This window comes from Mobula birostris, chromosome 26 (assembly GCF_030028105.1).
Source record: "Mobula birostris isolate sMobBir1 chromosome 26, sMobBir1.hap1, whole genome shotgun sequence".
NCBI classification, from domain to species: domain Eukaryota; kingdom Metazoa; phylum Chordata; class Chondrichthyes; order Myliobatiformes; family Myliobatidae; genus Mobula; species Mobula birostris.
The window spans coordinates 37,461,597-37,487,759 of NC_092395.1; the positions used below are offsets into that span (position 1 = coordinate 37,461,597).

Sequence of the window (26,163 nt, forward strand, 5' to 3'; positions counted from 1 at the left end):
AAAAGGTCCTGTTTATTCCCACTCTTTGCTTCCTGTCTGCTAGCCAATTCTCCATCCACATCAATACCTTACCCCCAATACCATGTGCTTTAAGTTTGCACACTAATCTCCTGTGTGGGACCTTGTCAAAAGCCTTTTGAAAATCCAAATATACCACATCCACTGGTTCTCCCCTATCCACTCTACTAGTTACATCCTCAAAAAATTCAATGAGATTCGTCAGACATGATTTTCCCTTCACAAATCCATGCTGACTTTGTCCGATGATTTCACCGCTTTCCAAATGTGCTGTTATCACATCTTTGATAACTGACTCCAGGAGTTTCCCCACCACCGACGTTAGGCTAACCGGTCTATAATTCCCCGGTTTCTCTCTCCCTCCTTTTTTAAAAAGTGGGGTTACATTAGCCACCCTCCAATCCTCAGGAACTAGTCCAGAATCTAACGATAGTTTTGAAAAACTATCACTAATGCATCCACTATTTCTTGGGCTACTTCCTTAAGCACTCTAGGATGCAGACCATCTGGCCCTGGGGATTTAACTGCCTTCAATCCCTTCAATTTACCTAACACCACTTCCCTACTAACATGTATTTCGCTCAGTTCCTCCATCTCACTGGACCCTCTGTCCCCTACTATTTCTGGAAGATTATTTATGTCCTCCTTAGTGAAGACAGAACCAAAGTAATTATTCAATTGGTCTGCCATGTCCTTGCTCCCCATAATCAATTCACCTGTTTCTGTCTGCAGGGGACCTACATTTGTCTTTACCAGTCTTTTCCTTTTTACATACCTATAAAAGCTTTTACAGTCAGTTTTTATGTTGCCTGCCAGTTTTCTCTCATAATCTTTTTTCCCCTTCCTAATTAAGCCCTTTGTCCTCCTGTGCTGAACTCTGAATTTCTCCCAGTCCTCAGGTGAGCCACTTTCTCTGGCTAATTTGTATGCTTCTTCTTTGGAATTGATACTATCCCTAATTTCTCTTGTCAGCCACGGGTGCACTACCTTCCTTGATTTATTCTTTTGCCAAACTGGGATGAACAATTGTTGTAGTTCATCCATGCAACCTTTAAATGCTTGCCATTGCATATCCACCGTCAATCCTTTAAGTGTCATTTGCCAGTCTATCTTAGCTAATTCACGTCTCATACCTTCAAAGTTACCCCTCTTTAAGTTCAGAACCTTTGTTTCTGAATTAACTATGTCACTCTCCATCTTAATGAAGAATTCCACCATATTATGGTCACTCTTACCCAAAGGGCCTCTCACGACAAGATTGCTAATTAACCCTTCCTCATTGCTCAAAACCCAGTGCAGAATAGCCTGCTCTCTAGTTGGTTCCTCGACATGTTGGTTCAAAAAACCATCCCGCATACATTCCAAGAAATCCTCTTCCTCAGCACCTTTACCAATTTGGTTCACCCAATCTACATGTAGATTGAAGTCACCCATTATAACTGCTGTTCCTTTATTGCACACATTTCTGATTTCCTGTTTAATACCATCTCCGACCTCACTCCTACTGTTAGGTGGCCTGTATACAACTCCCACCATCGTCTTCTGCCCCTTAGTGTTACGCAGCTCTACCCATATCGATTTCACATCTTCCCGGCTTATGCCCTTCCTTTCTATTGCGTTAGTCTCTTCTTTAACCAGCAACGCCACCCCACCTCCCCTCCCTTCATGTCTATCCCTCCTGAATATTGAATATCCCTGAACGTTGAGCTCCCATCCTTGGTCACCCTGGAGCCATGTCTCTGTGATCCCAACTATATCATAATCATTAATTAACAATCTGCACTTTCAATTCATCCACCTTATTACGAATGCTCCTTGCATTGACACACAAAGCCTTCAGGCGCTCTTTTACAACTCTATTAGCCCTTATGCAATTATGCTGAAAAGTGGCCCTTTTTGATGCTTGCCCTGGATTTGTCGGCCTGCCACTTTTACTCTTCTCCTTAGTACTTTTTGCTTCTACCCTCACTTTACACTCCCCTGTCTCTCTGCACTGGTTCCCATCCCCCTGTTGTGAACTAACCTCCTCATGCCTAGCCTCTTTAATTTGATTCCCACCCCACAACCATTCTAGTTTAAAGTCACCTCAGTAGCCCTCGCTAATCTCCCTGCCAGGATATTGGTCCCCCTAGGATTCAAGTGTAACCCGTCCTTTTTGTACAGGTCACGCCTGCGCCAAAAGAGGTCCCAATGATCCAAAAACTTGAATCCCTGCCCCCTGCTCCAATCCGTCAGCCACGCATTTATCCTCCACCAAACTTATGCTTTCCAAACGGAGGCACGCATTTATCCTCCACCAAACTTATGCTTTCCAAACGGAGGCACAAAGGTTGGCACCAACATCCTGTTTGTCCTCTGCTGGGCAACGGTTCATGGTGTTTAGCATGGCAACAGTTGTGACATCATCCAGTATCTTTCTTAATTAACTTTGCAAGGCTTCATTGCAGGGAAAGTGGCGTGCAAATGGTGGATGGATCTCCAATCAAGTTGTAGTTGTCTAAGCCAATCATGTCCCCACAATGCTGGTCCTCCTATTTTTAACACACACAAGCTCAATGTGGCTTGTTGGTCGCTATATTTCACAGTTACAATGTCATTCCCACAAGAGTTACCTTTTCTCCACTATTAGTTCTTTGAGTATCTGCAGGCTTCAGTTTAGTATGTTTGAAATGCTGTTCAAACTTATTTTGTTGAATGGCCGAAACAACCAAACCAGGGTTCAATTCCATTTTAATTAATTTGCTATTCATTTCTGGTGTAAGCCATATTGCTTGTCTATTGTTAATTTTCATGCTAAATCTCAAGGCTACATGATCCTGCATCTCTTTCATCATTATCAGACTTTTCATCAACAATGTGCAGATTAGTGCTCTTTTTGAAACTGCAACTTGATTTTTTAGCTTTTTCTCTTCCCTGTGCGGTCCATTTATTTTTGTCTGTCCGAAATGCTCTTTGTACGTGTCCTACTTTGTTGCATTTTCTGCAAGTTTCACCTTCAAATCTGCATTTATTTGGTTATGTAAGCCCCTACCACAGCAGTGATAGAATTTGTATGGCCAGGCTTGTTTCTGTTTAGACACTGCAATTTTGTTCATGCTGACTTTCATCCCTGACTGCAATTAGGTTTAAAGGAAACCAAAACAACATCTACGCTCCATCTGCCAGAAAAAGCAGAATCTCCCAGTGGCCACCCATTTTAATTCCACTTCCCATTCCCATTCCGACGTCAGTGCATGGCCTCTACTGTCATGATGAGGCCACACTCAGGTTGGAGGAGCAACACCTTATTTTCCATCTGGGTAGCCTCCAACCTGATGGCATGAACATCAATTTCTTGAACTTCTGTAATGCCCCCCACTTCACCATTCCCCATTCCTAATTCCCTCTCTCATCTTATCTCCTTTCCTGCCCATCACCTCCCTCTGGTGTTCCTCCCTCTTTTCTTTTTCTCCATGGTCTTCTGTCCTCTCCTATCAGATTCCCCCTGCTCCAGCCCTGTATCTCTTTCATTAATCAACTTCCCAGCTCTTTACTTCACCAACCACCCCCCAGTTTCACCTATCGCCTTGCGTTTCTTCCTCTCCTCCCTTCACCTTCCTACCCTGACTCTTCAACTTTTTTTCTCCAGTCCCGATGAAGGGTGCCTGCCTGAACATTGACTGTGCTCTTTTCCGTAGCTGCTACCTGACCTGCTGAGTTCTACCAGGATTTTGTGTGTGTTGCGTGGATTTCCAGCATCTGCAGATTTTCTCGTTTGAGATGGGCTACAGTCGTGTAGGTTTTTATAAATAAAATGGTAGAGGCATTTTAAGTTTAAGGGAAGCCGTAACAAATCCTTTGTAGTCCAACAGACATAGAACATAAACTGCAGCAAAAAAAAACCTTCACATAATTATGTCATCTCGTCAAACCAGCCTCTTAAAATGAACCCCAATTACACTAAGTGTATATTGCTGATATAGTTTTTCTCTTTCATTTATACAAAATAATTTCATACAGTGTTCAAGGTTGTGTGAGTTCCTTTGATCCACTGAGCTGGTGCCAATCACAGGATCTTCTGTTATGTTGCAACGAACCCAGATCAGCCTAGACTATAACCCAGTTTTATTCAGATAAATTTTTCAAAAGTCAGTGACGAGAAGTTACTTTATGACTGGGGGGAAAGGATCAGAATAGAGGGATATTATTTAGAACAGAGATAAGGAGGAATTTATTTTGCCAGGGATTGGTGAATCTGTGGAATTCATTGCCACAGACAGCTACGGAGGCCAAGTCATTGAGTATATTTAAAGTAGATGTTGATTGGTTCTTGATTAGTCATGGCATCAAAGATTATGGGGAGAAGGCAGGAGAATGGGACTAATAAATCACCCATGATGGAATGGCAGAGCAGACTCAATGGGCCAAATGGCCCTATTCTGCTCCTATGCGTCATGTTCTCACTGCCTTAAGTTAACTATCCTGAACTCAAGTCTGCATGTCATTCTAATTTATTTTAGTTCTAAACTATTTTGGTACTAAATATTTGAAAAGAAGGTCCATGGCGATTCTAGACTTTATGGACTTTCAAGGACACTACAACTCATATTCCAGTTTTATTATCATCTATATATATGTTTGTTCTTGTATTTGCACAATTTCTAAGTCTTTGTTTTGGTGTAGTTTTTCATGATTCTATTGTACTTCTTTTGCTGTACTGTGAATGCCTGTAAGAAAATGAATGTCAGAGTAGTATTTGGAACATATACGCACAGAAAAAATCTACTTTGAAATTTGGTCTCCACGATCACTTTTGGAATTCTTTTCACCAGGAGCCCTTGCCCTCATTATGTCAGGCCCAAGAGACTCTGCAATGTTCAGTTTGCCTCACTTTCACTGCGACATTCTGTAAACCCAACACCCATGTATCAATCTAAAAGCAAAATAACAGAGGCACCAAAAATCTGAAAGAAGGAAAAGGTTCCAATTGCTCAGAAATATATAACTCCATACGGATTAGATGATTGTGACTGATTTGATTCACAGCTATTTCACCGAGTGGTCTGGCAATACGTATTACATGTAGTTAAATGTCCACTAACTAGAGTCGGGAGGATGCCATGGAAATTAATGAACAGTCGATGTTTAGGGGCGAGACCCTGCATCAGGCCAGGTTGCCACGACAACGAAGCTCCAATGTCGCCCACTGGAGCTCCGTTGTCGTGGCAACCCTATGGGTGTTACATTGATCTGGATCACTTCCGGCTCGCGCTTTTCCGGTACGGGGGCGGGGGGGATTCTGACGGCGAGACGCCGTTCGGTCTGGGCCTGGTGCAAAGATGAAGAAATTTTTCGGTGACTTGAAGCGGGATTTAAAGTTTAAAAGTCTGGGGCCGGGGCATGTCCTGACCCAGGATACGAGGTGAGGAAGATGTCCGGAAATGGACGAGGGTTGGTGGATGATATGAAGGGAGAGCAGATTGGAGTATAGTGTTGTGATACAGAATTAGATATCTTTTAGAGAAGAGTCTGCACTTGGCATTTGTCAACTAATTCTTCGGTTTGCTTTATTATCACTTTTGTATTTATCCCGATGACAACAGTGGGCCGTGAGATAAGCGTTTGTGAGAATATGTGAATTTTGCTTCACATAAATACGAGGAACGTAGATGTTTCCACGTTCTGTTTACATTCTAAAGCACTGAGGGTTTCTGAAAGCGAGCTGGTGAAGATTTCTCCCTATGTGTTCTTTACTGCCTCCGCAAACGTTCACCTACCCCTCCTTCAATTAGTGTTTTTAAGAAAGCGTATTGTCGTGGGCATGTGTACCCTGGGTATAAATGTCATGAGTATTGGCTTTTTGTAGTAGCACAGTTCATTAAAGGCATAAACACATACAAGTTAACATAACCTGAATTTAACATAAATTGCATGACAAATTCAACAGCTTTATTTCCTTTTGTTTAGATATTAACTTGTTTCTGAAAAAGGCTTCCATTTTATATTTTCATTTTTATAAGATCATTGAGCTCTTTTTTTTTCCTTGTCTTTAAAACCAAACTGCTATTTTTTTTTTGTTCACCTGTCTGATTCTTTTGGTCTGTATCAATTATTCTCTTATGATGTGTCTTGATATATTAAGTATGTGCTAGTTGTTTACTCTGTTTTCTCGGAGTGAAATTGTACTCGATTTGCTCTGAGTCACTTTGTGCACTAGTGATGCTACACAATATTTAGAGGCTGGAGTAAATAATTAATTCACTGCTTCATTGGAGAAAAGGCAAATGTTACAAAGATAGGCTTAAAGAAGGGTGGCTATTTCAGATCAGTTGCCTGTGAAGATTTCTTTCCAATTTTTGTGAAATGTTTTAAAGTATTTACATACATTCAGTGTCTAGAAAAAAAAAGGTGCTTAAGATGATTACCCCATTAGAACACTGAAGCAACTACTTAAATATATATGCATGCATTCGTGCTTTTTGGCTGTTCAGGAAGAGCTTTTGAGTTATATGGTATGAATAATTGCAATTGCAGTGCTTGTACGTGAAGCTTATGATTAAGCCAAAGTTGCAAATGGCTTCATTAATAGTCATTTCAATCAGAATATGATCATGTTCCAAGGAACATAAAGGTAGAAGATTGTAGCTGTGAGCAATTGTGCTGAAGAGTGAGTTAGAGGCTTGTTAGTAAAAGAATTTTTAAAAAATTCTTAAACTGCTCATCTCTCCTCTCGACTTCCTTTCAGGCCCTACTTAAAATGTGACTCTTTGCATAGGCCAGGGGTCGGCAACCTTTTTGCCTCTGTGGGCCGGATCGCATGTTAATGAGTGGACCGTGGGCCAGATAAATGCCATAAAAAACTTGAAATATGGGAATTATCCATTTAAGTACACCTAGTTATGTTTTGCCTCAAATTAATGAGTAACGCATGCTAGAAAATCATTTGTGCTTTAGGTTGCCTACCCCGGCATAGGCTTTACACACCCTTCCTGATGTGTCTTTTGATTTTGCTTCTGTAAAGTTGGCACTGGACCAGTTGGCTCAAAGGGCCTCTTTCCATGCTGCTTTATGAGTCTGTTTGTTTTTAATTGTATATCTATACTTAACAGAGTAGGTGGGGTTGGATTTCCACAACTTTAAAGAGATGCTGATGATTTTTAACTGATTTTTTGATTATTATATATTTTGCTTGGATTATTTCAACTATATGCCCATTTTCACATGAAATTATTTGAGTGATCTCACTGTTTTGTAAGCTATATGCTCATTGTTAGTACCTGTGGCATCAGGCTGCTTGGAAAAAATGTTAGGTCAATTTAGATGTAAAGTTCTAAATCAACCAACAGGTGTTGGGAACATACCAGGGTAATGGTTTGCTTTGCCCCATTGCAGAGAGCAAGGATATTTACAGCAGCTTTCATGGCTTCAAGGTATCTTGTGACTTCAGTTAGTGAATTACATTTGAAATTTAATCATCAGTTCTACACTTACAAAATCAGTGACTAATGCAGAGTAAGGTTAAGTATTTCTTAAAAACTAAAAATAAATTATTTTGACATGTTATTTGATGTTTGTAGAAAAGAATATACAGGTTCTTTATCTTTAATAATGAATAATTAAGCTGTCAGTGGAGCTGTGCATTAATTAGGTAGAGAATGTACAACACAAGTATGATATGCTGGAAAAAATAAAACAGAACCTTTTGGGACTGCTCAGCTTGTCAAGTAGCAATTCCAGACAGAAAGACCATTTTCAAGTTGATGACTATTCATCAGAGCAAATTTAGGGAATGTCACTGATGTCGAAACAGACGTTTTGCCAGTGTTGCCTGATCTGTTGGGAACTCTCAGCATTGTCTATTTCTAGCTATGTCGTAGAGTTGTAAAGCACAGAAACAACACTCTTTGCTCAACTGCATCAGAATCAGGTTTATTATCACAAGCATGTGACATGAAATTTGTTAACTTAGCAGCAGCAGCAGTTTAATGCAATACATAATCTAGCAGAGAGAAAAAAATAAATATAAGTAAACAAGTAAATCAATTACGTACATTGAACAGATTTTTTAAAATGTGCAAAAACAGAAATGTTTTATATTTTTAAAAAAGTGAGGTAGTGTCCATGTGTTCAATGTCCATTTCGGAATCAGATGGCAGAGGGGAAGAAGCTGTTCCTGAATCGCTGAGTATGTGCCTTCATCTCCTGTACCTCCTACCTGATGGTAGCAATGAGAAAAGGGCATGCCCTGGGTGCTGGAAGTCCTTAATAATGGACGCTACCTTTCTGAGACACCGCTCCCTAAAGATGTCCTGGTTACTTTGTACCCAAGATGGAGCTGACTAGATTTACAAGCTTCTGCAGCTTCTTTTGGTCCTATGCAGTAGCCCCTCCATACCAGACAGTGATGCAACCTGTCAGAATGCTCCTCCACGGTACAACTATAGAAGTTTTTCAGTGTATTTGTTGATATGCCAAATCTCTTCAAACTCCAAACAAAATATAGCCGCTGTCTTGCCTTCTTTATAAACTACATTGTTATGTTGGAACCAGGTTACATCTGCATTATGCCTATTCATGCAGACCTGACTTGCCAAAGTTAATTCCATATCTCTCTATGCCCCGTTCAATCCAGTGCCTGTCCAGGAATCTCTTAAATGTTGTTACTGTTCTTGCCTCCTCCACCACCACTAGCAGGTCATACCAAATGCTAATTACTTTGTGTGTGTGTGTGTGTATATATATATATTTTATATATCAATCAATCAGAATCAGGTGTATTGTCACCTCAAGTTAAAGGTTTTAGTATAAGTTAGTTTAAAATGATATCTGAAAGTTTTTGTTCTAATGCATCAAACATTTTCCTGAAGCTTGTCCAGCCACACCCTGTCCCTGTACATTGACAGGAATATCCCTGCATCTCTTAGATGTGATCTGTGTACATAAGGGTAGATAGTAAGAAATCCTGTGTTAAAATAGCTTGCTAACTGACAGAAACAGCTGATATTAACTTCTAGATTGCCACATCGGAATGTATTGAAGAGTTGCTGTAAAGTATTTGGCATTATGGTGACAAACACTTGGTTATCACTTCCATAGTCCATGAGATCCAGGCTAATATTGTTTTGTAAATTTAGTAGTGGGATTCACCAGAGGTGAATGTGCCAGCCCGCCAGTGAGCATAATTAGACTGGGTAACCCCAAGGTATATACAGTCAGAATCTTTTTATCATCTTTGGTACACTTCTGGTAGGTGTTGCTGGGTAATGATTAAGTTATTTGACACCTTGTCTTGCTGAGACATAATTCGTCATGTGACTACATATGTTTTCAATATTTGATGCAGCCACTCTATTTTACTTAATTTTCCCTATTTCCTTATAAGTGTTTTTTTTTCTTGAAGTTTATTTTGGATGAACTAACCAACTTGCCAAAGCTACTGTACAACTAACACCTCAAATATTCCATATTCAATCCCAATTTCTACTGAGTTTGCTGATTTCCAGTGTTGCACTCAGTGTTACAGGTATCTGCAGTGGCCCTGGTCTAGTTAGCAAGGAATATCATGTTTTTCCCCTCCTATCTGAGCTTGAAGAAAGTTCATTTTCCAAACCACAATTGGTGCCTTTTGTGTTCCAATACCGGAGCTGGTTGATATGGTCCTAAGTTTTAGTACGAATTGTGGATCCATACATCTCAATAGTAAATGAGCCACTGGAATTGTCTTACAGACCAAGTTTCCAAAGCATCACACATAAAATGCTGGAGAAACTCAGCAGGTCAGGCAATATCTATGATAAAAAGTGTAAACAGTCAATGTTTCAGGCCAAGACCCTTCTTCGGGACTGGAAAAGAAAGGGAGAAGTTCCTCCAGCATTTTGTATGTGTTGGTTTGGATTTCCGGCATCTTCAGATTTTCTCGTATTTGTGACTAAGTTTTCATCTTGCGTTAATGCTGAAAGTAGAAGCCATTGGTAGATTATATGCTGTGATTCATAAAACATGACGTATAGATCATCTGATTGCTTCAGCTGATGGGGATGGAGTCTAATAGTGAAACTACTTGTCCACACAGAAATAATACCCAGCTGGGAGCAAAGCAGTGATCTCACTAAAGCATGGCTTAAACATGATGTCATAAACATAATAGATTTTGAAATCAGTTGTATCCAACTACCTTTTTTAATACAGTGCCTAGTGTAGTGTTAATGGAGAGGTGAGTGTGTGTGTGTGTGCGCGCTTTTTAAAAACTATACTCTTTGTAGTGAAGGATGTCAATATTACACTTGGATCTCTCTTCACATCAAACATCCAGTTACGTAAGTATGCACTCCAAGTCAAAAATACAATAACCTGTTGCAGAGTGAAATCCTTCCCTGCTGTGACACAGTGTGCTTCTGTCTCACAAGGCATTTCTTATGGTAGATTTTGACATTTTTCACTTTGCATTTCAGAAAGACTGAAACTGATGGACTGAGGACACTTTCATACTATAAATCTATGTTGGGTTTGAACTCATGTCACAGATATACACCTTGTAATCCCACTGTCAACTTCATTTACATTCATCATTGTCTTTCCTCTTCTTTCTTTGCAACAATTTTTCTGCATAGCTTGATGAATCATATACAAGATAAACAGTTCAGGAGTAAGAAATCAGTACAACATCCGAAAAGTAGAACAATGCTACAGAAAGTTGCTCAAAAATAGATCTGGGATTTTTCAGCAATGAAACCATTCAGAGAGTTTAGTTGCCGTTTGTTGTATTATTGGATTACATTACCTCCAAGAGGACCACAACCTTGTCGTGTTTTGGAGGCTTCTGTGCCTCAATGACCCAGAGAGCTATGTCGGCTGGAGTCAGGGCTTTATGCTTTGACTCATGGTAGGGTTACCCATGCCAAACAGGTCAAAGGGTAGAGGCCAGACTAACAGTGGTCCACCAGTCCTGCAGGTTCAGGAGTTCAGCTCAGAGTTAACAACCCTGACTGATTAAACCAAAGCTGTTACAGAAACAACAATGAAGAATCTTTCTACATCTGAATGTGATGGTATTCCTGAGTCTCCAACTGGGATTTGCATGACAGACAATAGTGAAAACTGAACTATTGACACGATGAAGGAAGCCCTGAACGCTGCCAGAGATGGAGGAATTTCATTGCTGCCCTTAATGGGCAGTGAGTATGTAGACAGGCAGTGGCGTATCTAAGGTATGGCAGGCCCTGGGCGCCACTTGAAGGGGGGGGGGCGCCACTGAGCAGTTTCTATTAAAGACAGATAGTGAAAAAAGAATTTTCTTCTGATGTATGATCTGTCTTTGATTATCATGGGTGAGGAGCACTAGGATGGTCTTATTTCAGAGCATTGTGTAAGAAGACCATGAAACGTTTCTTCATGAAGAAGGAGGAAAGTGGAGCTGAAGGACAGAAGAGACAAAAGGTGGAGGAAGCCAAGAAGTCGAACAAGTTCTTCATGCCCTTCTTTGAAAAGCCCGGAACAAGTAGTTAGACATGTTCCATGGAGTCGCCTGCACCTGCTACAAGTTTGTGAGAATTCGAAGGTGGATCAAGTACAAATGCTTCACAAGCCGAGGAGGAAGTCAAGTCAGATAAATCTGACTATGACAAGATTAAGAGCGAGGCTGCCACAGAGAACACGGACATGACAGGAGGGGAAGACGATGGTGTGGTGGTGATGTTGAGTTTTTGATGAGATTTTACCTGACGAGATTGAACCTGACGACACTGAACCAAGTGAACAGGATGGTGTCAAAAAGCCTTGAACTGTCATACCAGAAGTGATTGAACAGCATGACACTGGACTTCTGAAGTTCGACAAAGATACTGGAAAAGCAATTCTGCTTGACGAGTTGAGAACAGAAATAATAAAGCTGGGTTCGAAGTATTTCCAGAACAGTGAGGGGCCTTTCCTACCAACAAATATCCGCTCAATGAACAAAACTTGGTTCAAGAGAAAATTGGGAAATGGTCGTGGTGAGGAAGTGACTGGCTCATGGCTGGTCTATTCCCCTTCTAAAAAGTCTGCATTTTGTATCTGTTGTCTTCTCTATTCCCCGTCAGACTATCAATCCTCATTGGAGCAGGAAAGTGGATTCAACCAGTGGAAAGCACCTGAAAGGATTAGTGTTCATGAAAATGCCAAGAATCATCGGGAATGCTTCACACAGTGGAAAGAAATGGAAAGAAATTTAGCTGGAAACAGAGGAGTTATTGACATGGTATTTCAGTCACAGATTGAGAAGGAAAAGCAGAAGTGACATGATATCTTGACGAGAATCCTTCACTGCATAAAATTCCTTGCGACTCAGAACCTGGCTTTTCGAGGACACAGCGAGTCACTTCAGCTAGATGATGACTCCAATGTGGGAAATTTCCTTGGCTTACTGAAACTACTGGCCATCTTTGACCCTCTCACTCATTTGGGAAGTCGTCCTGGATCCATGTCTTGTCTTTCACCAGGTGTCCAGAACGAATTCATTCACATGATGGCATCCACTGTTTCTCAGAGTTTACTGAGAAGCATTCGTAAAGCCAAGTACTATGGTCTCATGTTCAACTCAACTCCTGATCAGGCACACCATGAGCAGATGTCAGTAGTGAGGTATGTAGAAGTTGATCTTGAGACGGAAAATAGTCCGTGTTAGTGCTTCCTTGGTTTTATCCAGATAATCCAGAAGGATGCTGAGAGCTTGGTTGAAGACATTTTGAAACAGCTAGAGAAGGACGAAATGGGGCTACAAGATTATCGGTCACAGTGCTATGACAACGCTGCTGTGATGGCTGGACACAGAGGTGATGTTCATCAAAGAATAAGTGAAGAAAAACAACCTGGCAGTGTTTGTGAATTGCAACAATCACTCATTTAACTTGGTGGGTGTACATGCAGCCAAGCAGGATACAATGATGATTAAGTTTTTTGGAACCATTGAAGCTCTCTACGTGTTTTTCTCTTGTTCAACACAGCGCTGGGGAAAAACTCAAAAACGGCGTGCTTGTGGTTGTTAAGTCGGAGTCCGAAACCAGGTGGAGTGCAAGGGCAGAAGCTGTGAAGCCCGTCAACAAGTACCTTGAGGAGATACTTGAAGTTCTCCAGGACATGATGGACAATGAAAACGACCAGTGAAACAAGAAGTGACACAAGGCAGCTGTACAACTGCATGTTGAGTTACGATTTTCTGATTTTGCTAGGATTTTAGAACAAAGTACTCATTCGCATTGACCATTTTCAAAAGAGGCTGCAGGATCCTAGCATGAACTTCCACGATGCTGCCCTGGATTTGAAAGCCCTCCGAGATCATTTTTATGATGAAAGAGAAGTGTTGGTCAGTGAGTCACTCGAAGAAGGAGTCGGTCTCAAGAATGGAAAATTGAAGTTGAAAGACGTCAGAGATGAAAGAAACGAATGGCTGATGAGAACTCGAGAGATTCTGGGTTAATAGATAAGGAGGAAATGGAAAGAGTCAAGAAGGGAACACTTGACCGTCTTCACAGAGAAATGGACGAAAGGTTCACTGGTTTGCACGACACTAATACCAAGTTTGAGTTCCTTCTTGATGTTGAGGGACTGTGTTACGGTGCCGACAGTAACGATTTAAAGAAGAAGTGCGAAAACTTGAGCGAATTGTACAGCTCTGATGTTGATGGACAGCAGCTATATGAAGAAGTTCTGGATTGCAGAATGTTGCTATCAAGGCAGGTCAACATGAAAATATCAAGACCTGAAGAGCTTCTTGAATTTAGTGTTCAGTATGGAGATGAGAGCGTCTTCCCCAATCTTCGCATTGCTATTCAGATAATGCTAACCATAGCAGTTTCCATCGCCAGCTGTGAGAGATCATTCAACAAGTTAAAATTAATACTTTTGTATTTGAGGCTCCATGGGTCAAGGCAGAGTCTGTGATCTTGCTCTGCTGAGTGTAGAAAGAGAAGAAACTGAAAAAACGGACTTTGATCACACCATAGACCAATTTGCATCAGTGAAAGCAAGGAAGGTGCAGTTATAATTTTCATGTGCCATAATTTGTTAATTAAAAGATTAACGAGCTTGACTTGTACTTTTGAGCTGATATTATGGTAAAGTTATCTAAAAGATGGGTGTCAGATGTTTGGACAGGGGCGCAATTTCAGTACTTGCCATAGGCGCTATTTTCAGTCAATATGCCCCTGTAGACAGGACTAAATTAGCAGATGGTTTACAAATTAGAGGTGATTTTTCTATGCTCTGATCTTGTTTGAAGTTCAATAAGCAGTTGTCTTTATGTGAAGGATGATACTATCTTTGCTGGGTAGAGACATAAAAATATCTTTTTTGTTGTATGAAGAAAAGCTAAGGAAACTATAATAGATTTCTTTGGAAAAAAAAATAGTCAAATCATCTAATTGACAGATTGAATCAAGGAAAATTACTCATTATGAAAGGATTTTTAATAACATGTAGATGTGGCTTCATTTAAGTAAATGATAAATTAGGCCTAAGAGGAACCTTTGCATGTATAGTCTTATGATGCCAATAAACTGGGACACTGACAGTCCTTAAGGAGTATAGGCATCTTGTACTGAGGGGCATTAATATTGCAACATTATTGAAATAGTCATTGACTCCCTGTTTCTCAGATTTGTATGGAAAGGCTATTGAAAGATTTCAAGAGACGTGAAAAATGTAGCTAAGAGTGATTAATCTTGGTAAGATAACTAATTCTGTTCCCTTCAAAGCAAATTCATGCTTGGTTTAGAAAATAGTCTGGCTACATATAGTTAAGTTCTGATAGAACATACATTACATGCACCTTACATTTTTTATTCCTGAAAGCAGAGTCTTGTTGGCACAGACCTTCACCCAAGTTATGAGATAATCTATTTCTGTGGCTATCTAGGAAACCCACTGAAATCAAACCCAATGTTCAGGAGAAGCCTCGCAGACCGCCAGCCGAAGAATCACAGATGGCAGCAGCTGCGGCTTTATCTAGACTGGAGGTTAAACAGCATAAAGGAAGATCCACCTCTGGACTGAGCAGCTTGAAGAATGAGGGTAGGTGTTCACAGAAGAGGAATACAAATATGCTGAGTGTTTTACTTTTCATCTTTAAGGTTAGTAAAGGGTTGCACAAGGATTTAGAAAAGCATATCCTTTCCTGAGCTTGACATTCCTTCTTGAATGCATCATAGCAGCAGGATTATATAGTTTTGAGCTTGCAATGCCTTTAGTGAATTTTTTCACAATCTCACTGGGGAAAATGCTAGCAGGTACAACTTTTAGTGGCTGCTAAGAGAAAAACTAATTAAGAATCTTGCTAATGTAGGAATGTACTTTTATTCTGTTTCTCACCATGTGATTGCAATTCATATGCCCGTTAGAATTGAGGGTGGTAGTGGTTTATTTTCTATATGATCTCTCAGAAGTATTGTTTGATTTCAGAGTTGTTTTATATCAAAGAACTTTAATATGATATCATTCAAAACCATAAAATGACAGCAAGAAAATTCAGGGCATACCAGGGGAATGCTATAGTGACCAGGTCTCTGGCGCTGAGTTTGGCTCTGTGGCTCAGGAGGAAGGTGGGGGTGAGGAGGGGGTAGAAAGAAGAGGAGAACAGCAGTAATAATGATAAATAGTTAGTGGAACAGACAGGAGATTTTGTGGACATCAAAGAGGTTCCCAGATGGTATGTTGCCTCCCAGGAACCAGGGTCAGGGAATTCTCGGATCAGGTCCATAGCATTCTTAAGGGGGAGGGTGAGCAACCAAATATCATAGTACATATTGGCAATGTTCCCCCTAACTTGTAATGAGCAGTGTGTGCAAAAGTCATGTGCTGTACAACTTTTTGCCCTGTGACAGCAACATGATAATGGAGAAGCACAAATCTAGGGAAGGGTGTAAAACCATCTCAATGGCACTGAACGTACCTCTGAGCTCAGTGCAGCTCATTGTGGAAAAAGGGGAAAAATATGAAACCACAAACATACTGCCTAGGTCAGGCTGCCCTCTAGTCGCTGGAGAAGAATGGCACTTATATGAAGAGGCTACTGTGATACCAAAGCCACTCTGAGTGAGCTGCAGAAGTCAGTGGCTGCAACTGTGGATGAAGTTCATGGCTCCACATCTCCAAGGCCTTACACACAAAAAGGTATTTGTGGAAGAGTGGCAAGGAAGAAGCCCTAGCTTTAAAAAAAATATCCTTACCCAGAAAGACTTTGCAAAGTATCACTTAGAAGATATTGTAAAGATGTGGAAAGATGTATTGTGGTCAGATGAGACTAAAGTGGAACTTTTTGGCCTCAACACGAAGCAGTGCATGTGACATATGCACATCAGCCTGGTAACCCTCTCCCTATTGTAATGTATGGTGGAGATAGATATCATGCTATCAGGATGCTTTACCGCAGCAGGGATTGGAAATCTAGTCAGTATTAATGGGGAGATGAACATTGCTAAATACAGAGAGATCCTGGATTTAAAAACCTGTTAGCCTCTGCCAGAAAGTTTAAACTGGGGAGGAAGTTCATCTTTCAGCAGAACAACAACCCAGAACATACTGCCAGAGCAACCGTGGACTGAATTCAAATGAAGAAAATTGATGTCCTTGTGTGGCCCAGTCAGAGTCCTGACCTTACCTGATTGAACATCGCTGGCAAGACCTCAAGATTGCTGTCCGCCACCACTACTCAACTAACTTGACACTCGAGAACAATTTTGCAAGGAGGAAATGGCAAATCTTGTTCCATCATGTTGTGCAAAGCTGATAGTGATTTATCCAGAAAGACTTCTGGCTAATAGCTGCGAGAGGTGATTCAACTAAGTACTGAGCAAGGTGGGGTGAATATTTTTGAACTGCTAACATTTCAGTTTTTGATTTTTTTCCTTAGTTTTTCATGTTTAACAGTATTCCTGATTTTTGGGCTTAGTTAAATTGATCAAAGTCCTTGGTTGTAATAATCTTTTATGTTAACATAGGGTTGGGGGCTGAATACTTTTACAACACATTGTAGATAGGAAAAGTTGAGGTCCTGAAGAGAGAATATAGGGAGCTTGGTAGGAAGCTGAAAATCAGGACTTTGAGGATGGTAATGTCTGGATGCTGCCTGTGTCACATGGCAGCGAGAGTGAGAATGGGATGATCTGGCAGATGAAGGTGGCTGAAGAATTGATGTAAAGGGCGTGGTTTCAGATTTGTGGATCATTGGGATCTCTTTTGGAGAAGGTATGACCTGCGCTAAAGGGATGGGTTACAACTAACTCGAAGGGCACCAATATCCTGGCAGAGTGGCATGCTAGAGCATAGGGAGGTTTTAAGCTAGTTTGCCAGGGGGACAGGTCTAATGATGGGACAGTTGATGTAAAGGTAGGATAGGCAGTGGAGAGGGCATAATGGCAGTTAGTTGTATGGGTCGAAATGTGTCTATTTTAAGGCAAAAAATATCAGGAACAAGGGCCCTGAACGTAGAGCATAGGTCAGTACATGGAACTGTGATATTGTAGTCATTACAGGGACTTGGTTGTCCCAAGAGCAAGAATGGCTGCTGGATGATCCAGGGTTTAGATGATGGTAAAAGAGATTGGGGAGTGGCATTACTAATCAGGGATAGTATCACAGCTACAGCTGGAGGAATTATCTACTGAGTCATTTTGTGGGGGTGTAAGAAATAGGAAGGGGGGCAATCTCTCAATTGGGAGTATTCTATAGACCACAACCTGCATAGCAACAAATACATTCTGATGCAGATCAGGAGGCAGATTTTGGGAAGATGCAAAAATAGCGGGGTTGTTCAACTTCCCTAACAATGATTGCCACTTCCTCAGTGCAAAAGGTTTAGATGAGGAGGAATCTGTTAGCTGATTCCTGACAAAAGCCAAGTAAAGGAGAGGCCATACTGGATCTGGTACCAGGCAATTAACCAGTCTAGGTGTCAGATCTCTTGATGGGTGAGCATTTTGGAGACCTTGACTGCAATTCCCTGACCTTTAATATAGCCTTGGACAGGGATAGGAGCAGACAGTATTGTGAAGTATTTAATTAGGGGAGAGCAAATTATGATGTTATTTGGCAGGAACTTAGGAGGTTGATTAATAATTATATACTTTATTGATCCTGAGTGGGGATATTCCTTTGTTACAGCAGCAACATTTAAAAACACCCTTAACAGTGTGCAGACTTAACTAATAAAGTACAGACTAATATTCACAATTTACCAATGTGCAATAATGTACAAAATAATAAAACAGACTATTGTGCTATGGGGTCTATTCTCCTGTTGCACAAAGATGAACTGTGGTATATGCTTATTGCATCTGGTCGGAAAGATTTTTTGTAATGATCCTTGTGACGGCGGAGCTGAATGAATCTGTTCGAAAGGGTGCTCCGCTGCTTATACAGTAGGGAGCACTTCCGTCGGGTTCTGGATAAGTTTGTCCCATTGAGGCAGGGAAAGGATAGTCAGGTGAAGGAAGCATGGTTGACGAGATGTGGAACGTCTAATCAAGAGAAAGAAAGAAACGTACTTAAGCTTTAGAAAGCAAGGATTTTGAGAATTAAAAGGTTGCCAGGAAGGAGCTAAAGAATGGACTTCAGAGAGCTAGAAGTTCAAGTTCAGTTCATTGTCATTCAACCGTACACGTGAATGCTGCCAAATGAATCAATGCTCCCCCAGACCAAGGTGCACAACACATTACAGGGAACTCTCACAACATGTAGAGTAGTATTACCATTAGTAAAATAACAAATAATAAGGCGCATTATGACACAATTTAAAAAGAAAACAATATAATGCTCCTGGCGCTTCATGCCTGGGTGGTGGCAGGGAGTTCAGTAGTTCAGTAGTCTTATGGCCTGGGGGAAGATGTTTCTCATCTTAACAATTCTTGTCCTTGTTCTACAGTACCTCCTGCCCTATGGTAGGGAGTCAAAAAGATTGTTGGAAGGATGGGAGGGGTAATTGACAATGCCAAGGGCCCAGTGTGCTCCTGATAATGCTACTAGAAAGTTTGTGAACCCTTTAGAATTTTCTATATTTCTGCACAAATATGACCTAAAATGTGATCAGATCTTCACCTAAAACTGGATAAAGAGAACCCAATTAAATAGATAACATAAAAAGAATGATACGGTTCATTAATTTATTGAGAAAAATGATCTGATCACACTTTAGCTCATTTATGCAGAAATAGAGAAAATTCTAGAGGGCTCACGAACTTTCTAGCACCACTGTATGTTAGATCCCGATGAACCTCTGAGTAACCTCGTAACCCTTTGTCAAGAGTTGCGGTCAGATACCTTGCAATTCCTATACCAGATGGGATGCAGCTAGTCAGAACACCTTTCATAGTGTTCCTATTAAAATTGGTTAGAGTGGGGAGGGGGTCTCAGGTGCTCTGATCTGATCTTCTCAAGAAGTGGATTTGCTGCTAACCTTTGTCGACCAAAGAGATGGTGAGGATAGTGCATGAGAAGGCCTAGGCAAGTAAGATTAAGGAAAACCCAAAAGCATTCTGCACCTATATAAAGACAAGAGGATAACTAGAGTGAGAGTAGGGCTGATCAGGGATAAAAGAGGAAACGTACCTGGAGTCGGAAGAGGTAGGGGATGTCCTTAATGAATACTTTGCTTCAGTATTCACCAGCAAGAAGCCCTTCACAAATGTGAAGTCAGTGTAGAACAGGATGTGCTGGAGCATGTTGATGTTAAAAAGGTGAAAGTGTTGGGACTTTAGAAAATCATTAGGGCCCTAGGCCCAGACAGGATATACCCCAGGTTACTACGGAAGTAGGGGAAGAGATTGTTGTGACTTTGGCAATGATCTTTGTGTTCTAACCGGCCATGGGCGATGCAGAGAATTGAGGGGTGGTACATTATATTCTTTTAAGAAATTTAATAGGGATAACTCTGGGTATTATAGGCCAGTGAGTCTTTTGTCAGTGGTGGGCAAACTACTGGAGAGGATTCTTGGAGACCGGACTTATGAGCATTTAGGGAAGCATAATCTGATTAGAGAGAGTAAACATGGTGCTGTGAGAGTGGGTTGTACCTCATGAGCCTGACTGAATTATTTGAGGAAGTGACAAAACATTGATGAAAGCAGAGCAGTGCATTTAAGTAAAGCATTTGACAAGGTCCACCATGGTAGGCTTATTCAGAAAGTCGGGAGGAATGAGATTCAGAAGTGCCTTTCTCTCAGAAGGCAGAGGGTGGCAGTAGACAGCATATCTGACCTAGAAATCAGTGACCATAAGACAAAGGAGCAGAAGTCGGCCATTCGGCCCATCGAGTCTGCTCCGCCATCTTATCATGAGCTGATCCATTCTCCCATTTAGTCCCACTCCCCCGCCTTCTCACCATAACCTTTGATGCCCTGGCTACTCAGATACCTATCAATCTCTGCCTTAAATACACCCAATGACTTGGCCTCCACTGCTGCCCGTGGCAACAAATTCCATAGATTCACCACCCTCTGACTAAAAAAATTTCTTCGCATTTCTGTTCTGAATGGGCGCCCTTCAATCCTTAAGTCATGCCCTCTCGTACTAGACTCCCCCATCATCGGAAACAACTTTGCCACATCCACTCTGTCCATGCCTTTCAACATTCGAAATGTTTCTATGAGGTCTCCCCTCATTCTTCTAAACTCCAAGGAATACAGTCCAAGAGCGGGCAAACGTTCCTCATATGTTAACCCTCTCATTCCTGGAATCATTCTAGTGAATCTTCTCTGTACCCTCTCCGATGTCAGCACATCTTTTCTTAAATAAGGAGACCAAAACTGCCCACAGTACTCCAAGTGAGGTCTCACCAGTGCCTTATAGAGCCTCAACATCACATCCCTGCTCCTATACTCCATTCCTCTAGAAATGAATGCCAACATTGCATTCGCCTTCTTCACTACTGACTCAACCTGGAGGTTAACCTTAAGGGTATCCTGTACAAGGACTCCCAAGTCCTGTTGCATCTCCGAACTTTGAATTCTTTCCCCATTTAAATAATAGTCTGCCCATTTATTTTTTCTGCCAAAGTGCATAACCATACACTTTCCAACATTGTACTTCATTTGCCACTTCTCTGCCCATTCTTCCAATCTATCCAAGTCTCTCTGCAGACTCTCCGTTTCCTCAGCACTACCGGCCCCTCCACCTATCTTCATATCGTCAGCAAACTTAGCCACAAAGCCATCTATTCCATAATCCAAATCGTTGATGTACAATGTAAAAAGAAGCGGCCCCAATACGGACCCCTGTGGAACACCACTGGAAACTGGCAGCCAACCAGAATAGGATCCCTTTATTCCTACTCTCTGTTTCCTGCCAATCAGCCAATGCTCTATCCACGTATGTAACTTTCCCGTAATTCCATGGGCTCTTATCTTGTTAAGTAGCCTCATGTGTGGCACCTTGTCAAAGGCCTTCTGAAAATCCAAATATACAACATCCACTGCATTCCCCTCGTCTAGCCTACTGGTAATTTCCTCAAAAAATTGTAATAGGTTTGTCAGGCAGGATTTTCCTTTAAGGAATCCATGCTGAGTTCTGCCTATCTTGTCATATGCCTCCAAGTACTCCGTAACTTCATCCTTGACAATCGATTCCAACAACTTCCCAACCACCGATGTCATGCTAACAGGTCTATAATTTTCTATTTGCTTCCTTGCCCCCTTCTTAAATAGCGGAGTGACATTTGCAATCTTCCAGTCCTCCAGAACCACGCCAGAATCTATCGACTTTTGAAAGATCATCGCTAATGCCTCCGCAATCTCCACAGCTACTTCCTTCAGAACACGCGGGTGCATTCCATCTGGTCCAGGAGATTTATCTACCTTTAGACTATTCAGCTTCCTCAGTACTTTCTTTGTCATAATTGTGACTGCGCACACTTCTCTTCCCTGCCACCCTTGAGTGTCCGGTATACTGCTGATGTCTTCCTCAGTGAAGACTGATGCAAAATACTCGTTCAGTTCCTCTGCCATCTCCTTATCTCCCATTACAATTTCTCCAGCATCATTTTCTATCGTCCTATATCTACTCTCACCTGTCTTTTACTGTTTATATACTTGAAAAAGCTTTTAGTATCCTCTTTGATATTATTTGCTAGCTTCCTTTCATAGTTAATCTTTTCTCTCTTAATGACCTTCTTGGTTTCCTTTTGTAAGGTTTTAAAAACTTCCCAATCCTCTGTCTTCCCACTAATTTTTGCTTCCTTGTATGCCCTCTCCTTTGCTTTAACTTTGGCTTTGACTTCTCTTGTCAACCACGGTTGCATCCTTTTTCCACTCGAAAATTTCTTCTTTTTTGGAATATACCTGTCTTGCACCTTCCTCATTTCTTGCATAAACTCCAGCCACTGCTGCCCTGCTGTCTTTCCCGCCAGTGTCCCTTTCCAGTCAACTTTGGCCAGTTCCTCTCTCATGCCACTGTAATTTCCTTTACTCCACTGTGATACCGACACATCAGATTTCGGCTTCTCTTTTTCAAATTTCACAGTGAACTCAATCATGTTATGATCACTGCCTCCTAAGGGTTCGTTCACCTCAATCTCTCTAATCACTTCCGGTTCATTACACAATACCCAATCCAGTACAGCCGATCCCCTAGTAGGCTCAACAACAAGCTGTTCTAAAAAGCCATCTCGCAGACATTCTACAAATTCTCTCTCATGAGATCCAGTGCCAACCTGATTTTCCCAATCCACTCGCATGTTAAAATCCCCCACAATTATCATAACACTGCCCTTCTGAGAAGCCTTTTCAATTTCCAGTTGTAATTTGTAGTCCACATCCCTGCAGCTGTTTGGAGGCCTATGAATAACTGCCATCAGGTCCTTTTACCCCTGCTATTTCTTAGCTCAACCCACAAAGATTCTGCACCGTCCGATCCTATATCACCTCTTTCTAATGATTTAATATCATTTCTTACCAATAAAGCCACACCTCCCCCTCTGCCTACCTTCCTATCCTTCCGATAAACCGTGTATCCTTGGACGTTCAGCTCCCAGAGACATGCATCCTTTAGCCAGGTCTCAGTGATGGCCACGATACCATACCTGCCAGTCTGTAGCTATATGACAAGATCATCCACCTTATTCCTTATGCTGCATGCATTTAAGTACAACACCTTAAGACCAGTATTTGATACTTTTCGCTTTGATTTTACTGCAACTCGTCCCAATGGCTACAAATTTGCCCCATCACCTGCCTGTCTTTCTTGACATCTTTACTGCTCACTATCTTAGATTTATTTCTCTTTTCCCCTTCCTCCGCTCTGTCATTACGGTTCCCATCCCCCTGCCAAATTAGTTTAAACCCTCCCTAACAGCTCTATTAAACTTTCCCGCCAGGATATTGGTCCCCTTCGAGTTCAGGTGTAACCTGTCCTTTTTGAACAGGTCATACTTCTCCCAGAAGAGATCCCAATTTATCCAAGAATCTGAAGCCCTGCCCCCTACACCAGTCTCTCAGCCACACATTCATCTGCCTGATCCTATGATTCTTGCCCTCGCTAGCACGTGGCACAGGTAGCAATCCCGAGATTACTACCCTGGAAGTCCTGCTTCTTAGCTTCCTTCCTAAGTCCTAGAGATCTCTCTTCAGAACCTCCTCCTTTGTCCTGTCTATGTTATTAGTACCAACATGTACCAAGACAACTGGCTGCTCACCCTCCCCCTTTAGAGTATTCAGGACCTGATCCGAGACATCCCATACCCTGGCACCTGGGAGGCAACACACCATGCAGGTATCTCTATCAGGCTCACAGAATCTCCTGTCCGTTGCCCTGACTATGGAATCCCTTACGACTACTGCATTTCTCTTCTCCCTCCTTCTCTCCTGCACAACAGCGCCAGGCTCAGTGCCAGAGACCCGGTCACCGTGGGTGTCCCCTGTCAGGTCATCCCCCTCAACAGCATCCAGGACAAGATATTTGTTGCTGAAGGGGACAGCCACAGGTGTGCTCTCCACTATCCGGGCATTTCCCTTCCCTCTCTTGACAGTGATTCAGTTTTCTGACCCCTGTAGCCTAGGGATGACTACCTCCCTGTAGCTCCTGTCTATCACCTCTTCACTTTCCCTAATAAGCAGTAGGTTATCAAGCTGCAGCTCCAGATCCCTAACATGGTCTCTAAGGAGCTGCATCTCGATGCACCTGGTGCAGATGTGGCCATCAGGGAGGCTGGAGGTCTCACAGGATTCCCACATCTGACACCCTGAACAAAGCACTAACCCTGCAGGTATGCTATCTAATTCTACAGGAATGAAACAAGAAAAATAAGTCTACTTACCCACTTACCTCGTCAAACAGACGAACTTTTTAAACCGTTAGCTCGTACCATTAGCTGTGTGAGACCTGCTGTTCCTGTCTGTCCGGGCCGATTAGCGAAGGGGGAGGGGGGAGAGGAGAAAAAAAGAGTTGGTGCTTCGCTCTCGCCTCTTCCCGTTTTCCGCCGAATGACCAGTGATGTTCCGTGGGGATCCTTTCTGGGGCCCCTGTTTTTGTATTTTTTTAAAACTACTTCAATGAGGAAGTGAAAGGGTGGGTTAGGGAGTTATCAGATGATGTGAAGATTGGTGGTGTAATGTCTTTCCTGATGTGTTTTATTTGTCTTGAATTGCTAGATCTTACTACTAGCAAGTCCACAGCTGTTGTTGATTACTTATTATTGCGTTGTTAGGTCAATCATTATGTAATCATTTGTACATTTCATTTAGTAGTTAAGGCGCATGTTCGAAGTCGAAGAAATTTCAATCAATATTTGAATCTGTCTTTCTTAAGAAGGCTGAGAAGTTCTGTTCCTTACACCGGCTCCCTGTGTGCTCTAATGTATTAGTGAATAATAAAACCACCTTCAGCTACGGCTATACTGGGACTAGAGTTATCTATCTGTCTAGTTTAAGAAAATGGGAGAAAACTCTTGAACGAGGGCAACATAGGTAGTGTTGTCAATAGTGCAGAAGGTTGTCTTAGTTTACATAGCAACATTGATAGGATGCAGAGCTGGGCTCAGAAGTGGCAGATGGAGTTCAATCTGGAAAAGAGTGAACTGATTCTCTTTGGAAGGTAAAACTTGAAGGGAGAATACAGGGTAATAGTAGGATTCCCAACAGTTTGAATGAACAGAGGAATCTTGAGTTTCATACCCATGGGTTCCTTAAGTTGCAGTGCAAGTTGATAGGGTGGTTAAGAATATGGATGTATTGGCCTTCATTAATCAGGTATTTGAGTTCAAGAGCCACGAGATAATGTTGCATCTCTATAAAACTCTAATTAGACCACATTTGGAATATTATGCTTAGTTCTAGTTGTCTCATTATAGGAAGGATGTTGAAGCTTTGGGGAAGGTGGAGAGATTTACCAGGATGCTGCCTGGATTCGAGAGCATGCTTTATGAGGATAGGTTGAGTGAGCTATGGGTTTTCTCTTCAGAAAGGAGAATGATGAGAAGTGACTTGATAGAGGTGTACAAGATAGAGGCATAGATAGTGTACAGCCAGAGACTTTTTCCTAGTTCAGGAATAACTAATACAAGGGTCATAACTTTAAGATGTTTGGAGAAATATATAAGGAGAATATCAGAGGTAGAGAGTGGTAGGTGTATGGAATGTACTGCCAGGGGTGGCACTAGAGGCAGATACATTAGGAATATTTAAGAAACTCTTTAGAAAGGCACATGGATGAAATTAAAACTGGAGGGAAGAGTTATATTGATGGAGTAGCTTAAAGGGTTTGCTCAACAAAGTGGGCCAAAGGGTTTGTACTGTACTTTACTATTCTATATTCTCTGTGTTCTTTAAGAATCACCATTCATTTTATGGTTCCATTCTGTGGGACTCTGCAGCTATCTAGGTTGTGGATGTAGATAAGGAATGGTGTTGTAGTTGGGGATATATGTTGGATTAAAATGAGCATAAAGAAATGGACTGTGGCAATAAGCCCTGCGTAGACCAATGTTTAGCATTTTGATTCTTATTAAGAAATTGGCAAACACTACAGAAAAAAAGGAATTGATAAATTGATCACCCATCAAAGCAACTAAATTAGTAAACCAAGATGCAGTAACTAATAAGATTTTAATGTTACTAGATAGGTTGCACGCAATACCTCAGAACTCATGCTTGAAACTATGAGCGATAGCTGGAGCAGAACATTGAGTTCTGGTCACTGCAACAGGAAGTG

General features: G+C 41.5%; 1 protein-coding gene across 1 annotated transcript in view; it reads left to right on the plus strand.

Moving 5' to 3' along the window:
• The first annotated feature begins 5,272 nt into the window (after window positions 1–5,272).
• The window catches only part of ubxn6 (UBX domain protein 6), a 58,651-nt gene continuing 37,760 nt past the window's right edge, over window positions 5,273–26,163 (plus strand). The window contains exons 1-2 of the mRNA XM_072244035.1: window positions 5,273–5,419; window positions 14,888–15,042. Of these exons, the coding sequence (XP_072100136.1) occupies window positions 5,337–5,419; window positions 14,888–15,042 (238 nt within the window). The 5' untranslated portion in view covers window positions 5,273–5,336. The remainder of the gene's footprint in view (window positions 5,420–14,887; window positions 15,043–26,163) is intronic.